The sequence below is a fragment of the Bos grunniens genome, chromosome 11 (genome assembly GCF_055505025.1).
Source record: "Bos grunniens cultivar Pamir isolate PY7600 chromosome 11, Bosgru_T2T1.0, whole genome shotgun sequence".
Taxonomy (NCBI): domain Eukaryota; kingdom Metazoa; phylum Chordata; class Mammalia; order Artiodactyla; family Bovidae; genus Bos; species Bos grunniens.
The window spans coordinates 91,782,578-91,803,247 of NC_141175.1; the positions used below are offsets into that span (position 1 = coordinate 91,782,578).

At 40.5% G+C, this 20,670-nt stretch overlaps 1 protein-coding gene across 27 annotated transcripts in view; it reads right to left on the minus strand.

The window, feature by feature from the left end:
- LTBP1 (latent transforming growth factor beta binding protein 1) overlaps positions 1 to 20,670 on the minus strand; it is a 460,290-nt gene that overhangs the window by 199,867 nt on the left and 239,753 nt on the right. For all 27 annotated transcript variants that reach the window (XM_086327488.1, XM_086327485.1, XM_086327484.1 and 24 more), the window contains one exon: positions 19,607 to 19,875. In XM_086327488.1, the coding sequence (XP_086183614.1) occupies positions 19,607 to 19,875 (269 nt within the window). The remainder of the gene's footprint in view (positions 1 to 19,606; positions 19,876 to 20,670) is intronic.

Sequence of the window (20,670 nt, forward strand, 5' to 3'; positions counted from 1 at the left end):
TAAAGCTGTGATGACAGCTGGTTTTAGATCTCCCTATAAATATATGAGCATTAAGATTTAAATTTAATGGCTTATAATTTTTGTCTATTAAAAACCCGCCAATGGAATTGCTTCATAGATTAACAATCACTTGAAGAGAGTATGATAAATAAATATTGGAATATGGTTTCAACAGATTCAATTTTCACACCTTAAAATGACTAGTACCTATAATATCCTCATTTCAAGAACATTTGCTGCACCAGGCCAGTGGATCTTCCCCAGGAAAGATTCAGCCATGGGGAAAAGAAAGGAACAATGGTGTGGAATCATTACACCTGGACCTAAACCTCAAGTCTCTCTGACAAGATGTTCCACACACCATCCAGCATCTCCAGACTAGTTCCCAGACAAGGGGATGGTAATCCCAACTTCAAAGGACTGTGGTGAGATTCCACAGTGCATGTCCAAGCATGGCTAACCTTATCCCGTCAGCCCCTGTGCAGGGCCTAGTAGACAGTCATCTTCTGGGGCGTGTTCTGCACCAGGACATAGTGTTTGGTAAGCAGAGCATGGGCTGGCTGGATCTGCACCATCCTCCTCAGCTTATATCTTATGTGGGTACAACCTACCGAGAGTTACAGTGCTGGTCAATTTGTTAGGCTCTCAGGATACATTTCTTAAAAGAGTTCAGATACTTTAGGAGTAAACGGGCTGCTTTATGAAGATGGCAACCATGTCAAGGACCCAAAACTGAAGACATTTGAAAATGTTAATACTGAAATACTCTTACAAATTATCTTATCATGTGTACGTAACTCACTTTATTTTGCTATCAGGAACCATTATATACTGAAGTATAAAAGACTCTGAGTTTGAATAAAGAACATTTCTCTCAATGAGATTAAGACACTTGAACCAAAGAAACACAGAGAAACTAAACTATTAAAGTAATATAGATTTTTAAAATGCTCCTAGAGATTGTACCGAAGTAAAACATGAAAGGAGAGAGAGGCTGATTCACTGCAACTCTCTTTCCTGTAAGAGTATGCAGAGCAGTGTTTAGGCAAGAACTGAAACAAGGCAGTGACTCAACGGCTGGACTGGGGAGAAAGATTCCAAAGGGACGGAGCAGCTTTAGCTAAGCCCAATACCTAATACCAACTGGAAGGGACGCCAGGGCGAGAGTAGGCGAAGGACAGAGGAAGGCAGGCCAAATGCAAAGGAACCGCGAGCCGGTGGGGCAAGTCAGAGAATGAAGTGGAGCTAAGGCATGGAGCATTCTCCTAATCTGGGATTCAGCTTGTAGCTGGATATCAAAATTAATCAGGAGGCAGGAAAAAGGAAAGGTCAAAGCAAAAGAGTTCTGGATTGCTTGCAGTGAAATATCTGGCATCTGTGAAGCAGCGTGGCAAACAGAAATATTGATCAAGAGGAGGAGGAAGAGAAAGAAAAGATTAAGTGTTTTATAAAAGTATAGTGCTCTACATCTGGTTTGTGTGTGCATACTAAGTCACTTCAGTTGTGTCAGACTCCTTGCAACCCCATGGACTGTGGCCCACCAGGCTCCTCTGCCCATGGGATTCTCCGGGCAAGAATACTGGAGTAGGTGGCCATGCCCTCCTCCAGTCTACATCTGATACTTCCCCTCAAAAGTAAGTACGAATTATTAGGATAGAGTACATCATTCATGGGGGAAAGTAGAAAGTAGAAGAAATTACTGATCAATATGATCAGTAATCAGAGGCCCATAACAAAACTAGGTAATTATTACATTATTAGAGAAGTGTTGGCTATACTTCTCCTCAAAGAACTAGAAGAAGGGCACTTTTAAGTTCACTACAAAAGATCTCTTTCCCAACAAATGCTGTCCCCAACAAGAGACATCCCAATACAAACTCCCAGGCATCTCTGTGTTTGGCAAAATTAGTACATTATGATTGTGAAACTGACCTACCCACACAATCTTATTCCCGGATGTGGGACCAGTGAAAAGTTGTGTTAAGATGACCCAGAACTGAATAAAGGACAAAAGTACAGCTTTTGAAGTTGGATCAATGTGTCAAAATCCTCACTTTATCCATCACCACCTACATGGTCATGGGCAAAACTCTCAGTCTCTCTGCCTATTTCTTCTTTTAAATGGAACTAAAAATTTCCATTTCCACCAAGCTCTCAAAACTTAAAGAATGCATGGAGGCAGATTCTTTATGAGACAGCCACGTGTCCAGACATGCTTGGCTCAGAATCAATATTAGACCCCTTCCCTCTGGGTCACTTGTTTAAAAACCTGGGCTTATTTAACAAATGACCGAGTAATCTAATAGTTACTCAATATAATACAGTGTCCCAACTTACAGAGAAGAGCTGCATTAAAATAAGTTAGATCTAGAAATTTAAAGGGCTTCCCTGATAGCTCAGTTGGTAAAGAATCCGCCTGCAATGCAGGAGACCCCGATTCAATTTCTGGGTCAGAAAGATCCGCTAGAGAAAGGATAGGCCACCCACTCCATTACTCTTGGGCTTGCCTTGTGGCTCAGCTGGTAAAGAATCCAACTGCAATGCAGGAGACCTGGGTTTGATCCCTGGGTTGGGAAGATTCCCTGGAGAAGGGAAAGGCTACCCACTCCAGTATTCTGGCCTGGAGAATTGCATGGACTGTATTCCATGGACAGAGGAGCCTGGTGGGCTACAGGCCACGGGATTGCAAAAGGCCAGACACAACTGAGTGACTAACACAGAGAAATTTAAAAAGAAAAAGATATTCTTTTTTTTTTTTTTTTAAGCTGCACTGCACAGCAAGGAGATCTTTGTTCCCCCACCAGGAATTGAACCCATGTCCCCTGCAATGAAAGTGTGGCATCTTAACCACTGGACCACAGGTGAGTTCCCAAACAAGATATTCTTAAGATTTTGCTAAAAATGTTCAGGTTTTCGCTAAAGTTATCTGACCAGTTTTTTAAAAAATAAAGGTCAGGGGGTTAATGCTGTGGAGAGTTTGTGATTTCATTTTACTTCTACTCAATAAGGACAACATGGTATCACTGAATCACAGTGAGTTAACCAGTTAATATCAGTATTTAAGCAACAGATGACTTCACTTTGGGGACATCAAGATTCTTCTTGTCATACGCCATGTCTTGGTGAGAGGACCAAAACCATGAAACCACAATAATGGAGCCTACTACTCTGCATCCACTCCCAAGCATCACAGCCCAAGCGCAAAGACACCGCAGAACACGGACTCCCTGAGACAGGCCCCAGAGAATGTCTGTTCTTTCCTGTTCAGCTAGTACCATGGACTGAATATTGTTGTGCCTCTCTGTGCATATTCACATCTGACCCCTAACAGCATGACATTAGGAGGTGTGGCCTTTGGGACATAATTAGATTTAGATGAGGTCATGAGGGTGGGCCCTTGTGATAGGATTAGTGTCCTTATGACGAGAGACAGACTAGAGCCCTCTTTCTGCCCTAGGAAGACAGTGAGAAGATGGCCATCAACAAACCAGGAAGACAGCCCTGAAGTGAAGTGAAAGTCACTCAGTCACGTGTGACTCTGCGACCCCATGGACTATACAGTCCATGGAACTCTCCAGGCCAGAATACTGGAGTGGGTAGCCTATCCCTTCTCCAGCGGATCTTCCCATCCCAGGAATCAAACCAGGGTCTCCTGCACTGCAGGCAGATTCTTTACCAACTGAGCTATCAGGGAAGCCTGAAGAGAGCTTCCAGGAATTAAATCTCTCAACATCTTGATCTTATACTTCCAATCTCCAGAACTGGGAGAAAATAAACTTTGGTCATCTCTACTACCCAGTCTATAGCATTGGGTTGGCCAGAAGTTCATCTGGGTTCTTCCATAAGATGTTACAGAAACCTGAACAAACTTTTTTGGCCAACCCAATATTTGTGATGGCAGCCCAAGCCAACTTATACAGAGAGCAACGGTTCTTGCAAATCCTCCAGAAGAAATGACCTAAGAGCCTGCATAGAATAGCAGAAACGATACTGGAGTAAGACCCAGAAAGCCTCAGTTTTAGTCCTTACCTACCATAAACTCAAAACAAGACATGAAGCAAGTTTATTTCTCTCTGGACTTCAGCTTCCTCACCAATCAAACTTTAAGGACAGACTAACAGTGAATATTCACTGATGAGCCTAGAGTCTATGATTTTATGAGGGTAACCTGTGAAGGTCCACGTTCATTGAATGTCCCCTGCCTGTCAGGCTAATACACTAGATTCTCTGCCGCCATGTGATTCCACATCCTAACATCATGCCCTGACCTAGACCAGCTCGATCAGTGATAACCAGAATGGGCTTCCTCTTCTGGACCCTGTTTCACGTCCTCCCCTTTTCCTGCTGGTTGGCACTACCAAAAACAAACAAACAAACAGTTCTTTCTAAAAACAGTTGTGGCTTTTCAGTGACTCCTTTCTAAACTATAAGAATTATAATAAATAGATAATTACCAATAAGTGAAATAAATTATTCAGGATAGGCATGGAGATGCAGACTTTCCATGCCTTGAGGTATGACTGTTCAGAAAGTTACATTATGATTGATCAACCCACACTGCACAGGTGTCCCATGAATTATTCCATGTGTGAAAATGCCACACTCACCTCTACCACACCCAGAAGTACCTTATTCCAATGTTCTGGCAAAAAGCCTCAAGGTATTCTGGCAAGAAGAAACTACACCCTCAGTTCTATGAATCTGGTTGAGGGAACATGAATCCCACTTATTAAACCCACTTATTTAAAAAAAAAAAAAAAAAAATCTGGGATTTCTCGTAAAAACCAGAATGAGGACCATCATGGGAAGAGCTCTCCCTGCAAGTAATGTAACGATTAATCCAAACTCCTGTCACAGCTCTTCTTTGTTTCTATTAATCTTTTCACTATGATATAAACACATCTCCACTCTGGCAAAATGACTTCTGCCCATCTTCTGAGCAAAACAGTCCTCCTTGAGCCTGTGGACCAACCATGGCTCCAAATCAAACTAGAAAACCTCATGAGAGCTCTTCAGCATCCATGTACCAGAACATTAAATATGTTTATGTCTATGTGCCAATAAGAAAAAGCGTCCAAATCTCTGAACCCTATCACTAACGCAACATATTTGATCAACTTGTTCTAAAGGCCTGTTGTCATAAAGGGGAATATTGTTCGATGGAGCACTGGCAGGGTAACAGGCATTGTCTCACAAGAAGAAGAGGAAAACGCTTAAATACTTCCAGATTTTCTAAAAGAACTTGTAAAAAATTTGCTTTGGCTTGAGTAGAACATTCTTTACAGGAAAGTTTTTTTTTTTTTTTTAAAGTTCACCCAGCTTTCTTTTATTAGAGTAATTAAAGCAATGTTAGGCATTTGGGGTATCTGATACAACCATAATCCTCTGATATTTCAGGGTATTGATTTTACAAAGTATCTACTGTGACTAGGGCATTAACTGTTGTAAATGTATCCACATTGATTTCTGACAGTGTATTTGTTTAAAGCCTACTGAAGCCAAACCATGGCTTCAAGGAATTCCAGACAACGACTTTAGTTTTATGAAATGGTATTTTTAAAGTTACACTAAGGCAAAAAATGGCTTTAAAGTAACATAAAAGGGGAAAAAATTCTTAAGCATGAAACTTATGATTCTACTTGACATCTTTTCTAAATAAACGGTCAAATTTGGGCTGCCTGTTTTCTCCACCTCTACAATGATTTGAGGATTTCAATAGTCAAGTCTAGCAGGCTATGATATGTGTGTCTTGCTACTCTTAAATTGCAAAAGGAATAATTATGCTTTGTCATGATTATATTCCAACATCATAATTCCCTTAACCTCCCCTTGAAGCAAAACATAAACAACATCATAAATCCTAGTACTAGATGATACAGAGATGAAATTTATCCTAACTCCACTACCAAGGATACTTCCTTTATAAAGACAGACCCAAGATGAGGACGGAAATTAAGACAGGCAGATTGGCATGGCATGGTTATTACTACAGTAATCGGATCTCTCCCAAATGATGAACATAAAGGCCTCTTCTGCCCAAAGCTTATTTCCAGAGCTGTATTGAGAGAAATTCTTGCTATACAGCTTCACTGCCTGTCAGTTTCCTTTTTGTTTACAAAGAAAGATACTGAAAGGAACATAAAACCGTTTGGGGCCTTATAGCACTACATATACTGTAACACGTGCCTCATTTGGTTAAGCTTTCAGTTTTTCTGTATCTCATCCAAGTACACAGAACTCAAAACTAATAATTACCTGTGGCTTGGTCGCAAGTAGTATAGAAAAACTGAATGCCACAAGTCATATTAAGAGGTTTAATTCCCTGTGAGCAGGGAACCATGGCTGTCTTGACCACTGCTCTGCCACTTGTGGCAGGAACATTTGCTGCTCACCAAAGAACCACTTGCCTCCCCACATGTTCCGGTTCCTAACCCTTATTAGTCAGCATGGACTGCCATAACGAAATTTCAGAGACTGGGTGGCTTCAACAACAGACATTCATTTCCCCTCCGAGTTCCAGAGGGTCAAGATCAAGGTGCCAGCATGGCCAGTTCTGGTGAGGACTCTCTCCCTGGCTTGCAGGAGGCTGCCATCCTGCCATGCCCTCACCTGGCAAAGAGATGGAGCTCTCTGGTTACAAAAAACACTAATCCTGTTGTATCAGGGCCTCACCCTATGACCTCATTTACTCTTAATTACTTCCTTACAGACGATCTCCAATTACAGGCACATTGGGGGTTAAGACTCCAACCTATGAGTCTTCCTTGCCGCAGGAAGTGAGAGGCCGTGCATTCCACACAGCACAGCAGCAGAGCCGTGGAGATCACCGTTGGCCTGAGTCCCTGGCTCACCTGTGAGACATCGAGTGTGTACAAAGTGTAAGCTTTTGCAGGATTTGGGACTACAGTAAACCTTGCCTACTCTAATACTAATATATTTGCTGATGACTCATGTGTGCCTAGTAATGAGCTCAGTTCATAAGTGGCCCTGTCCTCATGAAAAGCACTAGTCTGTGGGGGAGAGAGGAGAGGTATAAAAATCAACTTTAGGACAATTAACTTTGAAATGGTCTGATTGGATTTCACATGCAGTAAAAGGTTAGGGAGGAGGGATCAATGTGCATTGAAGGAGGACTGCAAGGCTTTTTGGAGGAGCCAACACTTGAGTCTCTCAAGCGGGATAGATTTGAAAGATGATTCTGGGTACTGACTGTCTTTGATGTTTGTACAGTTTGCTTTGTCCATTGATACTATGAGTAAGTATAAGTGGCATCTGAAGCTGTGGAAAAGAAGAAAGATGTCAAAATCATCACAGTCAGAGCACTGCATGGCTAAAAGGAGCCTTGGTAGTCTTCTCAGCCAAACCAGTTATTTGAAAAATAAAGAAACCAAGGGCCAGGGACATGGTGAATTTGCCAAAATGGAAAAAGAGCGATTGTCTTGGAAATACTAATATAAGCTAGTCCCCTCACCTCTCTGAACCTCAAGGTTCATTTAAGTAAATGGGAGACAAGAATACCCACTTCTCCTTGTTTTTTGAAGTTGTTTTGAAGGTCAACTAAGGCCATAAATGTGAATGCTCTCTATCAAATATTTTTTAAAAATACACTGCCTCATTAAAATGCCTGCCCCAAAGCCACAGACCGTTAGACCATTTTCCTAACTCCGTCAAAGCTTGCACACTCTAAAGTAGTCCTCTTCAAAGTACCATCTTGAGAGCAGTGCTCTTTGTTCAAAATACTTAGAACTCCTCTGTCTGGATTTCAAAATGCAGGGCTGATGTTACACTATTTGAAATATCCTCAATGGTGGCAAATCCCTGTTCATCAAGGGGCTGACCTGAGAGCACTGGACGCTTTTGAATTCACTGAGAATACAGTAAATGGGTGGACAGAAAAACAGACATTTTCATGTGAAGCTCATTAACAGGTTCTGAAACACTTCCTTCAAAATCAATTTCCTAACTGCAAACAGCAGTGTTACTACAGTAAATTGCACAGTCTCAAAGAATGAGCTCATTGAAACAACATCCAATTTCATATATAAATTCTTTTATATATGAAAAAAGAAAAAGGGAGAAAAACTGGAAGGATAAGAAAATAATGTTACCATTATTGTGGGGGAAGGTGCAGAGCAAAGTCGGGAATCCTTTTGATATCTTTCAACAAAGGGCAATGCTGTTTTTTTTTCTCACTAAAATTTATGAATCGGGTTCTGAAGGATTGGGTTGTGGCTTATGTTTGTGCTTTTAGTAAGTCAGATGATTCCACTTCATTTTCAGTTTAGTTCAGTTCAGTTGCTCAGTCGTGTCCAACTCTTTGCGACCCCATGAATCGCAGCACGCCAGGCCTCCCTGTCCAACACCATCTCCCGGAGTTCACCCAAACTCACTTCCGTCGAGTTGGTGATGACATCCAGCCATCTCATCCTCTGTCATCCCCTCTTCCCCCTGCCCCCAATCTCTCCCAGCATCAGAGTCTTTTCCAGTGAGTCAACTCTTCCTTCACATGAGGTGGCCAAAGTACTGGAGTTTCAGCTTTAGCATCATTCCTTCCAGTGAACACCCAGGGCTGATCTCCTTCAGAATGGACTGGTTGGATCTCCTTGCAGTCCAAGGGACTCTCAAGAGTCTTCTCCAACACCACAGTTCAAAAGCATCAATTCTTCAGCGTTCAGCCTTCTTCACAGTCCAACTCTCACATCCATACACGACCACTGGAAAAACCATAGCCTTGACTAGACGAACCTTTGTTGGCCAAGTAATATCTCTGCTTTTGAATATGCTGTCTAGGTTGGTCATAACTTTTCTTCCAAGGAGTAAGCGTCTTTTAATTTCATGGCTGCAGTCACCATCTGCAGTGATTTTGGAGCCCAGAAAAATAAAGTCTGACACTGTTTCCACTTCATTTTAGCATCTCAATTCCAAGGGGTCAATGCAGACAAAGCCAAGAAGCAACATCAGACCCTAGACATGCCAGCTGTGACTCTTCAAACATTTCTGTAATGTACAAGAGCCTAAACCAGCCATCAGTTCAAGCCATGATCTCTTAAAACCACTTCCAACATGCTCAGAATTGTCGTCTTCAAATGACCACAAAACCTTACCACTTTGCCGATATCAGAAGTGAAATAACATGCATCTACTCGGAACTGCCCCATGATTATTTTCAATGCCTACTCCTCTGCAAAAACAAGAGTCTAATTAAAATAGGTATATTATTTCAGTGAGCCCTAGAGATATAAAATATGGAAATCTGATATTCTATGTCATGATAAAGGCATTTTCACTACCGATAAAATGAAAACCACCTGAGTGGACTGAAGAAGCATAAACACGCTTGTCTATCAAACAAGTCAGGGTGAGTAAACACTCAAAACTGACAGCCCTTCTGGTGCCCAGAAGGCATTGCCAGGGTAAAGACGGGATGCTAGGCAGTAAGAAAGGTAACGTCTGGGTCATCACCCATTCTCTGAATTACTCTACTTCAGTTCTAACAATCTATATTTTGATTATCCTAATGTCTCAGTCCTACATTCTCAATCCAAGTAAAACCAGCAGTTCTTCCTGCCGTTGGCAGAAGCCCAGTGACATGGAGACATGTTCTCTTTCACATGCAGTGTGTGTTTCCCCTTTGGATCATATCCCTGACTCTATTGATCTTTTTGACTCCAAGAAGACGGCTCCTGCCTGAAGTCCATCTGGCAGAGGTGGCCAGAGCAAAAGCAGGTGACACTGCAAGGTCCAGGACCTCTCGCGCGAGGTGTCGTGTATATGACACCTTTGGTGACACTCTGCTGTTGACATAGGTAAGGTCTGGCAAAGATGAGCATTTCAGAGCCACTGGGGACAACCAGACTCCCTACCAGTCAGTTAAGCATTGCTTAGATTATGCCAAAGGGCTACTGGAGTATGACACTGAAGCAAATCTCAGATGGCATAGGAAGTGTCTGGTGGCTATGATTTATTCCACCTGAAGGAGGCCAAACTGCAGTAAATGCAACCAACACACTCTCACGGGGCTCTCTGCTTCTGGAGAAAGCAGAGATATTTGGTAACTCTGGCTCTACTTTCCCTCATCACTGCCCAGCAGCACCTCTGCAAGAAGGTCAAGTTCACCCAGGAGAGCCCTGACCCCAAAAGCCTGGGGAAGTGGGGAAGAGGACCGCATACACACCTGCCCCCGCTGTTGACCCAGCCTGGCTACCTCCGTCCACCTCACCACATAAGGATAACACAGAAGCAAGAGGCCGGAAGTCTACAGTAAAATGCTTTATATTAATAGTTGTTCCTTTTTGAAACTTCTCATCTATTTATGTAAGTTATGGACTCAATTATGGAATTAACCAGTGTGAAAGTGTTACAACCATTCTGGCACCATCCTCCTATCAGGATAAAATTAGTATTTCATCCTCACTTCAGGCCTCACCCCAGTAATGCTCATCATCAGTGCAGAGGAGAGTCTGAAGAAATCAAAGAAGAGGTTTCTAAGCAGAATTTCATGTCCTAGATCCCTTAATTGAGCACTAAATTCCTTTCTCATCAATGAGAAGAGACTTTCAAAGTCTGAAGCCCATCAGTATGTCTACTGGGCTGGCCAAAAATTTGTCTGGGTTTTTCCGTAACATCTTATATGTGCTATGCTAAGTTGCTTCAGTCATGTCTGACTCTTTGTGACCCTATAGACTGTATCCCACTGGGCTCCTCTGTCCATGGGATTCTCTAGGCAAAAATACTGGAGTGGGTTGCTATACCTTTCTCCAGGGAATCTTCCCAACCCAGGGATTGAACCCGTGTCTTTTATATCTCTTGCATTGATAGGCAGGCTCTTCACCACTCATGCCACCTAAGAGGCTTATGGAAAAACCCAAACAAGCTTTTTGGCCAACCCAATACATCTCTACTTACCCATCTCTGTTTTTTCTGCTGTAGAGTCAACAGACAGCTCTATTTTTTCATTGGCTTCTATGTGGTAGAAACAAGGAAATATTTTTCTTCAAAGTCCTGAGACTTTTTAAAAAAGTACTTTCAGCCATGAAGTTAATATACTTTCCCACTTCAGTGAGCTCACACTTTCATGCTAGTTTCTCCATAATGCTTTTTTTTTTTAAGCTTTCTTTTCTTTTATAAGAAAAGCAAGTGAATCTGGTCCTTCAGAAGTATGTGCGTATCCCAGTGTTGTGGTTTAGAACATGAGAATGTTACTGAATTTATCTGCCAAAAAGACCAATCTTCAGTTAAAGAATCTCTTTCTCCAAAGGTCCATCGTTTCTATTTTCCTGTCCAACTTCTAGAACCTCTAAGGGGATCTCAAACTGTTTAATTTTTGCCCGAGGGCTTATTATTTATATGACCAGCAATTAAAGGAAAGAAAGATTTTTTTCAGTGATACCAGGATTTCACATCAAGAAGTGGTCCTTTTCTTCCTAATACACATAAAAGCTTACTTTCTTCTATAGAATTTACAGTGTTTATGGTTTTTAAAATTAAACTTTCCTTATTTTAATTGAAATACAGTTGCTATACAATATTATGTAAGTTACAAGTATACCGTATAGTGATTCACGATTTTTCAAGTTTATGCTCCATTTATAATTATTGTAAAATATTGGCTACATTCACCATGTTGTACAACATATCCTTATAACTTATTTTACACCTTATAGTTTGTACGTCTTGTACCCATGGAGCTTTTTTCCCCAACAATATGGGGATTTTACGGTTGCCAACTATGAAAGTGAGTTTGAGTGTTATTTGATTATCTGTGCTAGAGTGCTGTACTAAAAACATCCTCTCTCTTCCGCTTACATCTACTTCAGGTTTTCTGGTATTTCTGTCCTCATTAACGCAAGCATTCATACGTGCAGTGTGCTACTCTTTTGGCACTTGCAACAGGAAAGTCTTGAGGCTCTTGAATTTTTGTCTCATCTTGTACGACTGTCTAATTAAGGGGCACGTTCCCACAATGAACAAAAAACACATGATTTCACAAAGCGGCAGTGGCACACCCGGCATGGAAGCCGGACTCCCAACCGTCCATCTCTCACAAGGTCTTTTCATACCATCTGGCATCATTCAGTTCGGTTCAGTTCAGTCACTCAGTCGTGTCTGACTCTTTGCAACCCCATGAATCGCAGCACGCCTGGCCTCCCTGTCTATCACCAACTCCCAGAGTTCACTCAGACTCACGTCCATCGAGTCGGTGATGCCATCCAGCCATCTCATCCTCTGTCATCCCCTTCTCCTCCTGCCCCCAATCCCTCCCAGCATCAGAGTCTTTTCCAATGAGTCAACTCTTCGCATGAGGTGGCCAAAGTACTGGAGTTTCAGCTTCAGCATCATTCCTTCCAAAGAAATCCCAGGGCTGATCTCCTTCAGAATGGACTGGTTGGTCTCCTTGCAGTCCAAGGGACTCTCAAGAGTCTTCTCCAACACCACAGTTCAAAAGCATCAATTCTTCAGCACTCAGCCTTCTTCACAGTCCAACTCTCACATCCATATATGACTACTGGAAAAACCATAGCCTTGACTAGACGAACCTTTGTTGGCAAAGTAATGTCTCTGCTTTTCAATATGCTATCTAGGTTGGTCATAACTTTCCTTCCAAGGAGTAAGCGTCTTTTAATCTCATGGCTGCAGTCACCATCTGCAGTGATTTTGGAGCCCCCAAAAAATAAAGTCTGACACTGTTTCCACTGTTTCCCCATCTATTTCCCATGAAGTGATGGGACCGGATGCCATGATCTTCGTTTTCTGAATGTTGAGCTTTAAGCCAACTTTTTCACTCTCCACTTTCACTTTCATCAAGAGGCTTTTGAGTTCCTCTTCACTTTCTGCCATAAGGGTGGTGTCATCTGCATATCTGAGGTGATTGATATTTCTCCCGGCAATCTTGATTCCAGCTTGTCCTTCTTCCAATCCAGCGTTTCTCATGATGTACTCTGCATATAAGTTCAATAAACAGGGTGACAATATACAGCCTTGACGTACTCCTTTTCCTTTTTGGAACCAGTCTGTTGTTCCATGTCCAGTTCTAACTGTTGCTTCCTGATCTGCATACAGGTTTCTCAAGAGGCAGGTCAGGTGGTCTGGTATTCCCATCTCTTTCAGAATTTTCCACAGTTTATTGTAATCCACACAGTCAAAGGCTTTGGCATAGTCAATAAAGCAGAAATAGATATTTTTCTGGAACTCTCTTGCTTTTTCCATGATCCAGCGGATGTTGGCAATTTGACCTCTGGTTCCTCTGCCTTTGCTAAAACCAGCTTGAACATCAGGAAGTTCACGGTTCACGTATTGCTGAAGCCTGGCTTGGAGAATTTTGAGCATTACTTTACTAGCATGTGAGATGAGTGCAATTGTACGGTAGTTTGAGCATTCTTTGGCATTGCCTTTCTTTGGGATTGGAATGAAAACTGACCTTTTCCAGTCCTGTGGCCACTGCTGAGTTTTCCAAATTTGTTGGCATATTGAGTGCAGCACTTTCACAGCATCATCTTATCATTAGGTCACTGTAAATGTTTATTTCCAGTAATTGGGCAATACATAAAACATGTTTGAAACAATCAAAAACTCTGGATGCCAAATAAGTCTCCAACTTGGGTCACTGTTAAGAAAATCCATTTAGACTAAAGGACACCCTTGAACAATGGAAAAAGTGTACCCATTCAATGACCTTATGGTGCAAAAATAGATTTGAGGGACGTTTTATGAAATTTGGCTTCTCCAGTATTCTTGCCTGGAGAATCCTCATGATCAGAGGAGCCTAGCAGGCTACAGTCCATGGGGTTGCAAAGAGTTGGACATGACTGAGTGACTAAGCACACATTAGAGATGCAAACTTGCTGGAAATGTTGAAATAACTATAACCACTAGAAATGTAATTCTAATTTAATCTATTGAGCAAAATATCAGAAATATTTTCAAATATTTATGGAGTACCAGTGCTTACTGTAGGCAACACTGATACCTATCTTTGCCAAAATTATGACTTTTCAACTATTTAAACTTGATTTATTTAATTTTTTATTGGAGTATAATTGATTTTCTTTTTTTTTTAATTTTATTTTATTTTTAAACTTTACAATATTGTATTAGTTTTGCCAAACATCGAAATGAATCTGCCCCAGGTATACCCATGCTCCCCATCCTGAACCCTCCTCCCTCCTCCCTCCCCATACCCTCCCTCTGGGTCGTCCTAGTGCACCAGCCCCAAGCGTCCAGTACCGTGCATCGAACCTGGACTGGCGACTCATTTCATACATGATATTATACATGTTTCAATGCCATTCTCCCAAATCTGCCCACCCTCTCCCTCTCCCACAGAGTCCATAAGACTGATCTATACATCAGTGTTTCTTTTGCTGTCTCATACACAGGGTTATTGTTACCATCTTTCTAATTGATTTTCAATATTGTGTTAGTTTCTGCTGTACAGAAAAGGGAATCAGCCATACATATACATACGTCCACTCTCTTCCAGACTCCATTCCCATATAGGTTCATTATGGAACACTGAATAAAGCTCCCTGTGCAATACAGTAGGTTATTATTAGCTATCTTTTATTTATTGTAGTATACTTCAAACTTGATTTACATTCAAGAAACCGATTTCTCTTGGCCATCCTGTGCTTAGTTGCTCAGTTGTATCCAACTCTTTGCAACCCCACTAACTGCAGCCTGCCAGGCACCTCTGTCCATGGGTATTCTCCAGGCAAGAATACTGGAGTGGGTTGCCATGCCCTTCTCCATGGGATCTTCCCAACCCAGGGATCAAACCCAGGTCTCCCACATTTTAAGCAGATTCTTTACTGTCTGAGCCACCAGGGAAGCCCAAGAATACTAGAATGGGTAGCCTATCCCTTCCCCTGGGGATCTTCACAATCCAAGAATTGAACAGGGTCTCCTGCATTGCAGGTGGATTCTTTACTAGCTGAGCTACTGGGGAAGCCCTGATCACCCTATATGTTCTATTAATTTCTGTTCTCTTAATACTTCAAGGTGAATTTAGTGATTCCTGTACCCAGCCTGATTCACATAGAAATCAACAGTATATATAATCTTAAGAATAAATTATTTTTTAGGACTCTGAAAGATGAAACATCACAATAGAAAGGTATGTTCCCCTTTATCTTGACACTCTCCATCAAGGTAAAAAACATTTTAGATATTTCTAATCACATTATTCCTATTCTTTCCACTTTATAATATTAAGACAAGTCCAAAAAATCTGTATTATTTATCATCACTAGGTCTATTTGCTAACCACTGAATTTTCTCCGTTAATCCTCTCTCACTTCATCTCTAAAACAGCATTGGATTCCCTGACTGATATTCAAGAATACCTGATTCTTGACATCAATCAAAGATGGAACTGGTTAAAACAAAGATGTAGCTACTCATCTTTACCTCATAATCCTCCCCTTGCAGGGAGGATTGTCAATTAATCAATCAGACAGCACATTTATCTGATTTCTGAAGCCAGTAAGTTCAGAATAGTCCAGCTCATCACCATGTTTTTCTTCACAACAGCCCATAATCAAATCCTGATGCTGGATCCTTCACAAAAGCCTCTGCATTCAACTCTTTATCTTCAAGTTGACTTCTTAGATTGAACTCTGATCATTTCACAACTGGACCAAGGCCAGCTTCTCCTCCCTGGCTTCCTCATGTCTACCATGTCCATATCTACTTCCATCTTATTCAAAAGTTGCAACTTTTAAAATTTTCTAGATATTCATTAAATGTACTAAACATAGGGCTTTTAAATTCATCTTAAAATTATATTATTCTATTTATAAGTCAAGAAAATGTTCACATTTTCTTTTTTTTATAAGGAATTTTCAAATATGCTGAGATAATTCAAAGAATAAAAACAGTAATCACTTGTATTTCTACCTCTGAATCAATAGCTGTTACAATTTTGCTATATTTGTGTATAAAGGGCATTTAAAAGTAAATTACAGACATCACGGCATTCCTCACTCTAGAGTAAGGACACTGCCCTACATACCTCTAATACCATTATCATAGCTAAGAAAAGAATAGTTCCAAAATACTATCTAATATCCAGTCTATATTTAAACATCCTCAATTGTTCTTTAAATGTCTTTCAGAGCTGGGTGTTGATATTTTTTTTTTAACCATGATTAAGGTTCATACATTAGATGTGCTGTTATCTCTCTAGTCTCTTTCTGGGGAAGTCAGTATGTGTGTGTGTGTCTTTCTGGGGAAATGTGTTTAATGATATGAATGTTTTAAAGAAACCAAGCAACAATTTATCAATCTTTTGATGTGATAGTTTTGGCTTGTTTCTTCTCCTTCAGTATTCCCTGTGAGGGTGAGGGGGTGGGTGTGTGTGTGGGTGTGTGTGTGTGTTTAATGATATGAATGTTTCAAAGAAACCAAGCAACAATTTATCAATCTTTTTGATGTGATCGTTTTGGCTTGTTTCTTCACCTTCAGTATTCCCTGTAAGCTAGAGGTTAGGTGTAAAGGCTCAATTAGATTCTGCTATGTATTTCTGGCAAGAATCCTTTTAAGGTGTTGCTGTACATTTCATACTGTAGCCCATCAGGAGGCACATAATGTCACTTGTCCTGCTTTTAATGATTCTGAATTTGATCACTTGATCAAAGGGGCATCATGCTAGTTTTACTTTGACACCAAGTCACTTATTTTGCCTTAAACCTAAGGTTTAAAAGACTTTATATCTGTACCAACATCTTCCAGGAACTCTAGTTTACTTCTCTGATCTCTTCTGATGCTTCTTTCTTACCTGTTTCTTACAGTGTTCTCTCTCCTCTGTTTAATTTCTCCCCTCTTCTCTGTGAGCTTAGTTTCCTAACCAATCATCCATTTTCCTCCACTATCCAAGCAGGTCCCGAAATTCTATTGTGAAAGTCTCATGCATTCGAATACACTGATCACAGTTCATGTTGTATTTTCAACCTCAAGTTTACTGCTTCATTTTTAGAATGTGCTACAGAAACAAGAGTATTTTTACCAAATGTTGCATATGACTTCTATTGGCAATACATAAGCATAGGTGCTTACTGATTATGACATTAAGTTCTCAGTAGGTGTAATCTACAGTGAATAAGAATCTTGCTACTGAGCAAAACACCAGTATTTATTTAAAATAAATAATAAAAGTTTAAGTACTCGTTAGGGTTTTCTGTCATTCATTTAAAATCCACTTATACCTCCCTCTGTAGCTGTATTTGCAAACCAACCATAGCAAGAAAACACAAATATTTCCAAACACCTCTGTAGCATACATCTTATATACTATTGACTATTTTGTCAGTAATTTTTTAATGCCTGGATCATCTTAATTGCACAAATTGGACAATCATAGGCATTCAACATTTCTCACCAATAGGAAAAAAAATGTATTCTGAGAATATTTTGAAGCTGTGTATTACTGACTACACATGCAAAATGAATTAAGCATTGAGATCACTGTCTGGATCATTTAGATCAGAAGTCAGAGAAATATCCAGATAAGGCAAAAATGTATTCCAATGAGTCTGAATTATTTGGATAATTCCACCAACTATTCATGTGAATTGTATAATCCACCTTAGGCCTAAAAGTAAATAATTTGTTTATATTCTTTCCAGTGAGCAAGTGTCTGCCTACAATTACATGTACAAGAATAACACGGTCTGTTGACATCTCATTTTCTTGCTTTTTACCATCTGTGTTCCAATTTGGAAACTAAGGAGAAAGATACTGGGCACAGAATTTTAAAAGGACGTGCTTTTTCCTCATGATCGACCTAAGCTGAAATGACTAAACAATGCAAATGACACCAAATTCATCCTCCTCCTCCAAGGCTTTTCTGGGGCAAATTGTGCAGTGCATGAGGCTTACTTCAGCCCCACTGCCCCTGTAAAAACTTGCCTTTGACACAGTAATCCAGTCTTTACTTCTAAGCTAAATGTAACTTGATGATATTCCTTCTGCAAAAAGCATGTTTAAACCTGGTCTTCAACTGAGGAAGAAAAAGCCCCCCTTTCAGCAGGCATTTCAGGCTCTACAGGCAGACCAAGGTTGAGTGGGAGATTAAACCTTCCCTGCCTTAGTGAAGTTACATGACAAAAGCAATCACCTGCTCTATTTTTACGTTTGACTCTCTCAATAGGTAAGCATTTTCTAAGCGAGTATTTTTATAGTTCTGTAACATTTGCAGAGCATGTCACTTTGCCTAGTCTAATTCTGACCAAGCCCCATACTCTTGTCTCCACTTTACAAATAAGGAAGCTGGTTCCTTGCCACCAAGTGCTGAGCCCATGGCTCTAACCAAGGTTTTAAAACTCTACATGGCTCTTCTTTCCATTCTGGTCTACAAACCAATTTTGCTTCTTCCTTTAGGAGAAAAGGGTTTCCCTGGTTGCTCAGTGGTAAAGAAACCCTACCAACGCAGGAGACACAGGGTCAATCCCTGGGTCAGGAAGATCCCTTGGAGAAGAAAATGACAACCTACCTCAATATTCCTCCCCGAGAAATCCCAGGGACAGAGGAGCCAGTAGGCTACAGTCCATGGGGTCGCAAAAGACTTGGACACGATAGCAACCAAACAACGAAAAGAAAGGAGATGACCTAACCATAGAGTTGCCCGGCACCTAAAAGTGTTCTCCAGGTTCAAAAGCGAGAATGACTCGTTCTATTATCAACATATATCACACACACAGACACACATCATTTTTTGAAGATTCAGGTAACAGTAGATAAACAGATCTCACCTATTCTTCTCACAGGGGGTTAAAACCATAATAAGTGACAGGAGAAGAACCACAGAACAAAGCTATGTCATTATCACCTAATTCCAAAGAAGGAAGCACCAAGTAACTGTGGCAGAGGAACCAGTAATTTTCTGTTGCTTTTACCATGCACATTCAATGATGAGTTTTAAAGAAAATTCAACTTCCCTCTCACTTAACAATATATAGGCCTACAGTTACACATAAATGCAATATTTAAAATATACTTCAAACAACTTATACACTGCTATTCTAGTTATATAATTTTATAAGAAAATAAAAGATGACAAATTATTATTGTCTGATGGATTCAAAACGACTATATCCATTAACCAGCAAACTATTGCAAAAAGGCATGAAAATTTTCAAACATCTCTGTAGAATATATCTCATGTACCAAATCTCATGTCTGGCACATGCTTATTCACAGATTACTGTAACTGAAAAACTACCAACGGGCAATCATGGACATCTTACAGCATTTCTGGAAGTTCAACACATACTATTATCTTAGAGGTACTTCCAAATATCTTACAATGCTTACAGTATCTTATATGTCAGAGGTTGGCAAACTCTTTCTGGAAGTCTTTGCAGACCATATTTTAGGCATTTCAGATCATATGACCTCACTGAAAGTATACAATCCTTCTGTCAGTAGCATGAAAGCAGACATAGACAGTATGTAAATGATGGATCTGGCTGTATCCAATAGATCTTTATTTATAGTAACAGGCCCACAGGTTGCCAATTCCTTCTACAAAAACCTCATTTCATCAAGGCTGTCTTATTAAAAGAGACTATCTAGAACACATCACTAAAATGGGCTGGGCAGTGCTGCTCACCTGTGACCCAATGGTTTCCTGGAAGCACCGGCCCAGCTGGGTCTTAGCAGCCACCGGATACACGTGAGGAATGACTTGCTGGTATGAGGAATGGACCGTCTGGGTCTTCTGGACAGGAAGGCCTTGGTAAGGGGCTTGGGACTGGCCCGGTTGAGCTTCTTTAACCTTCTGACCTGTTGGGCCATCAACTCTTGAAACCTGATGTATCTGAACCGAGGCCTCGGGAGGGTGCTTCACATGGATATTGACTATGTTAGGAGGAAATTTCACTAAAACAGATCGGGAGGAAAACTTATCAGCTGTAAATAATTAACATGCATGTCATGATGAAAGTAAATTTTCATGCTCATCAGCATGAAACTAAGTTTTATACATACACATATACTTAAGTACATATATATTATGCTGTTGTTTTGTTGTTTAAGTCGTGCAAACTCTTTTGTGATCCCATGGACTGTAGCCCACCAGGTCCTCTGTCCATGGGATTTCCTAGGCAAGAATACTGGAGTGGGTAGCCATTCCCTTCTCCAGGGGATCTTCCCACCCAGGAATCAAACCCATATCTCCTGCATTGCAGGCAGATTCTCTTTACCGCGAAGCCACCAGGAAAGCCCACATATATATTATACATAGGATAAATAAAAGATTTATAGTGTGGATCTAGTTTTGCTGCACAGCCATTAAAACTCTTGAGAGTAAAAGGGGACACTAAAAAATTAAACCTGAATTTATATACCTTAAAGAATAAAACTACTTTTACAAAGCAAAATTTAAATGTCTCAGAATAATGGATTCATGAAACATTTTTTTCAGAAGAGCCAAAAAACTATGAAATTTGTGCTACTTGTGGTCATGCATTTTATCGAACAAAAGTAATTAAGACTCAAAAGTTAGATTATTTTCTAATTTCTCACAAAGTTTTCATCAGAGAGACTATAGGATTTATAACACAATTTCAGAAAACATAGTTCTCTTACCCTTAAACCTGGTGTGTACATACTTTTGTGCTTCTTTTCACACACACAAAATATTTAAGTGTGACATTTTATATCAGTATTTTCTTT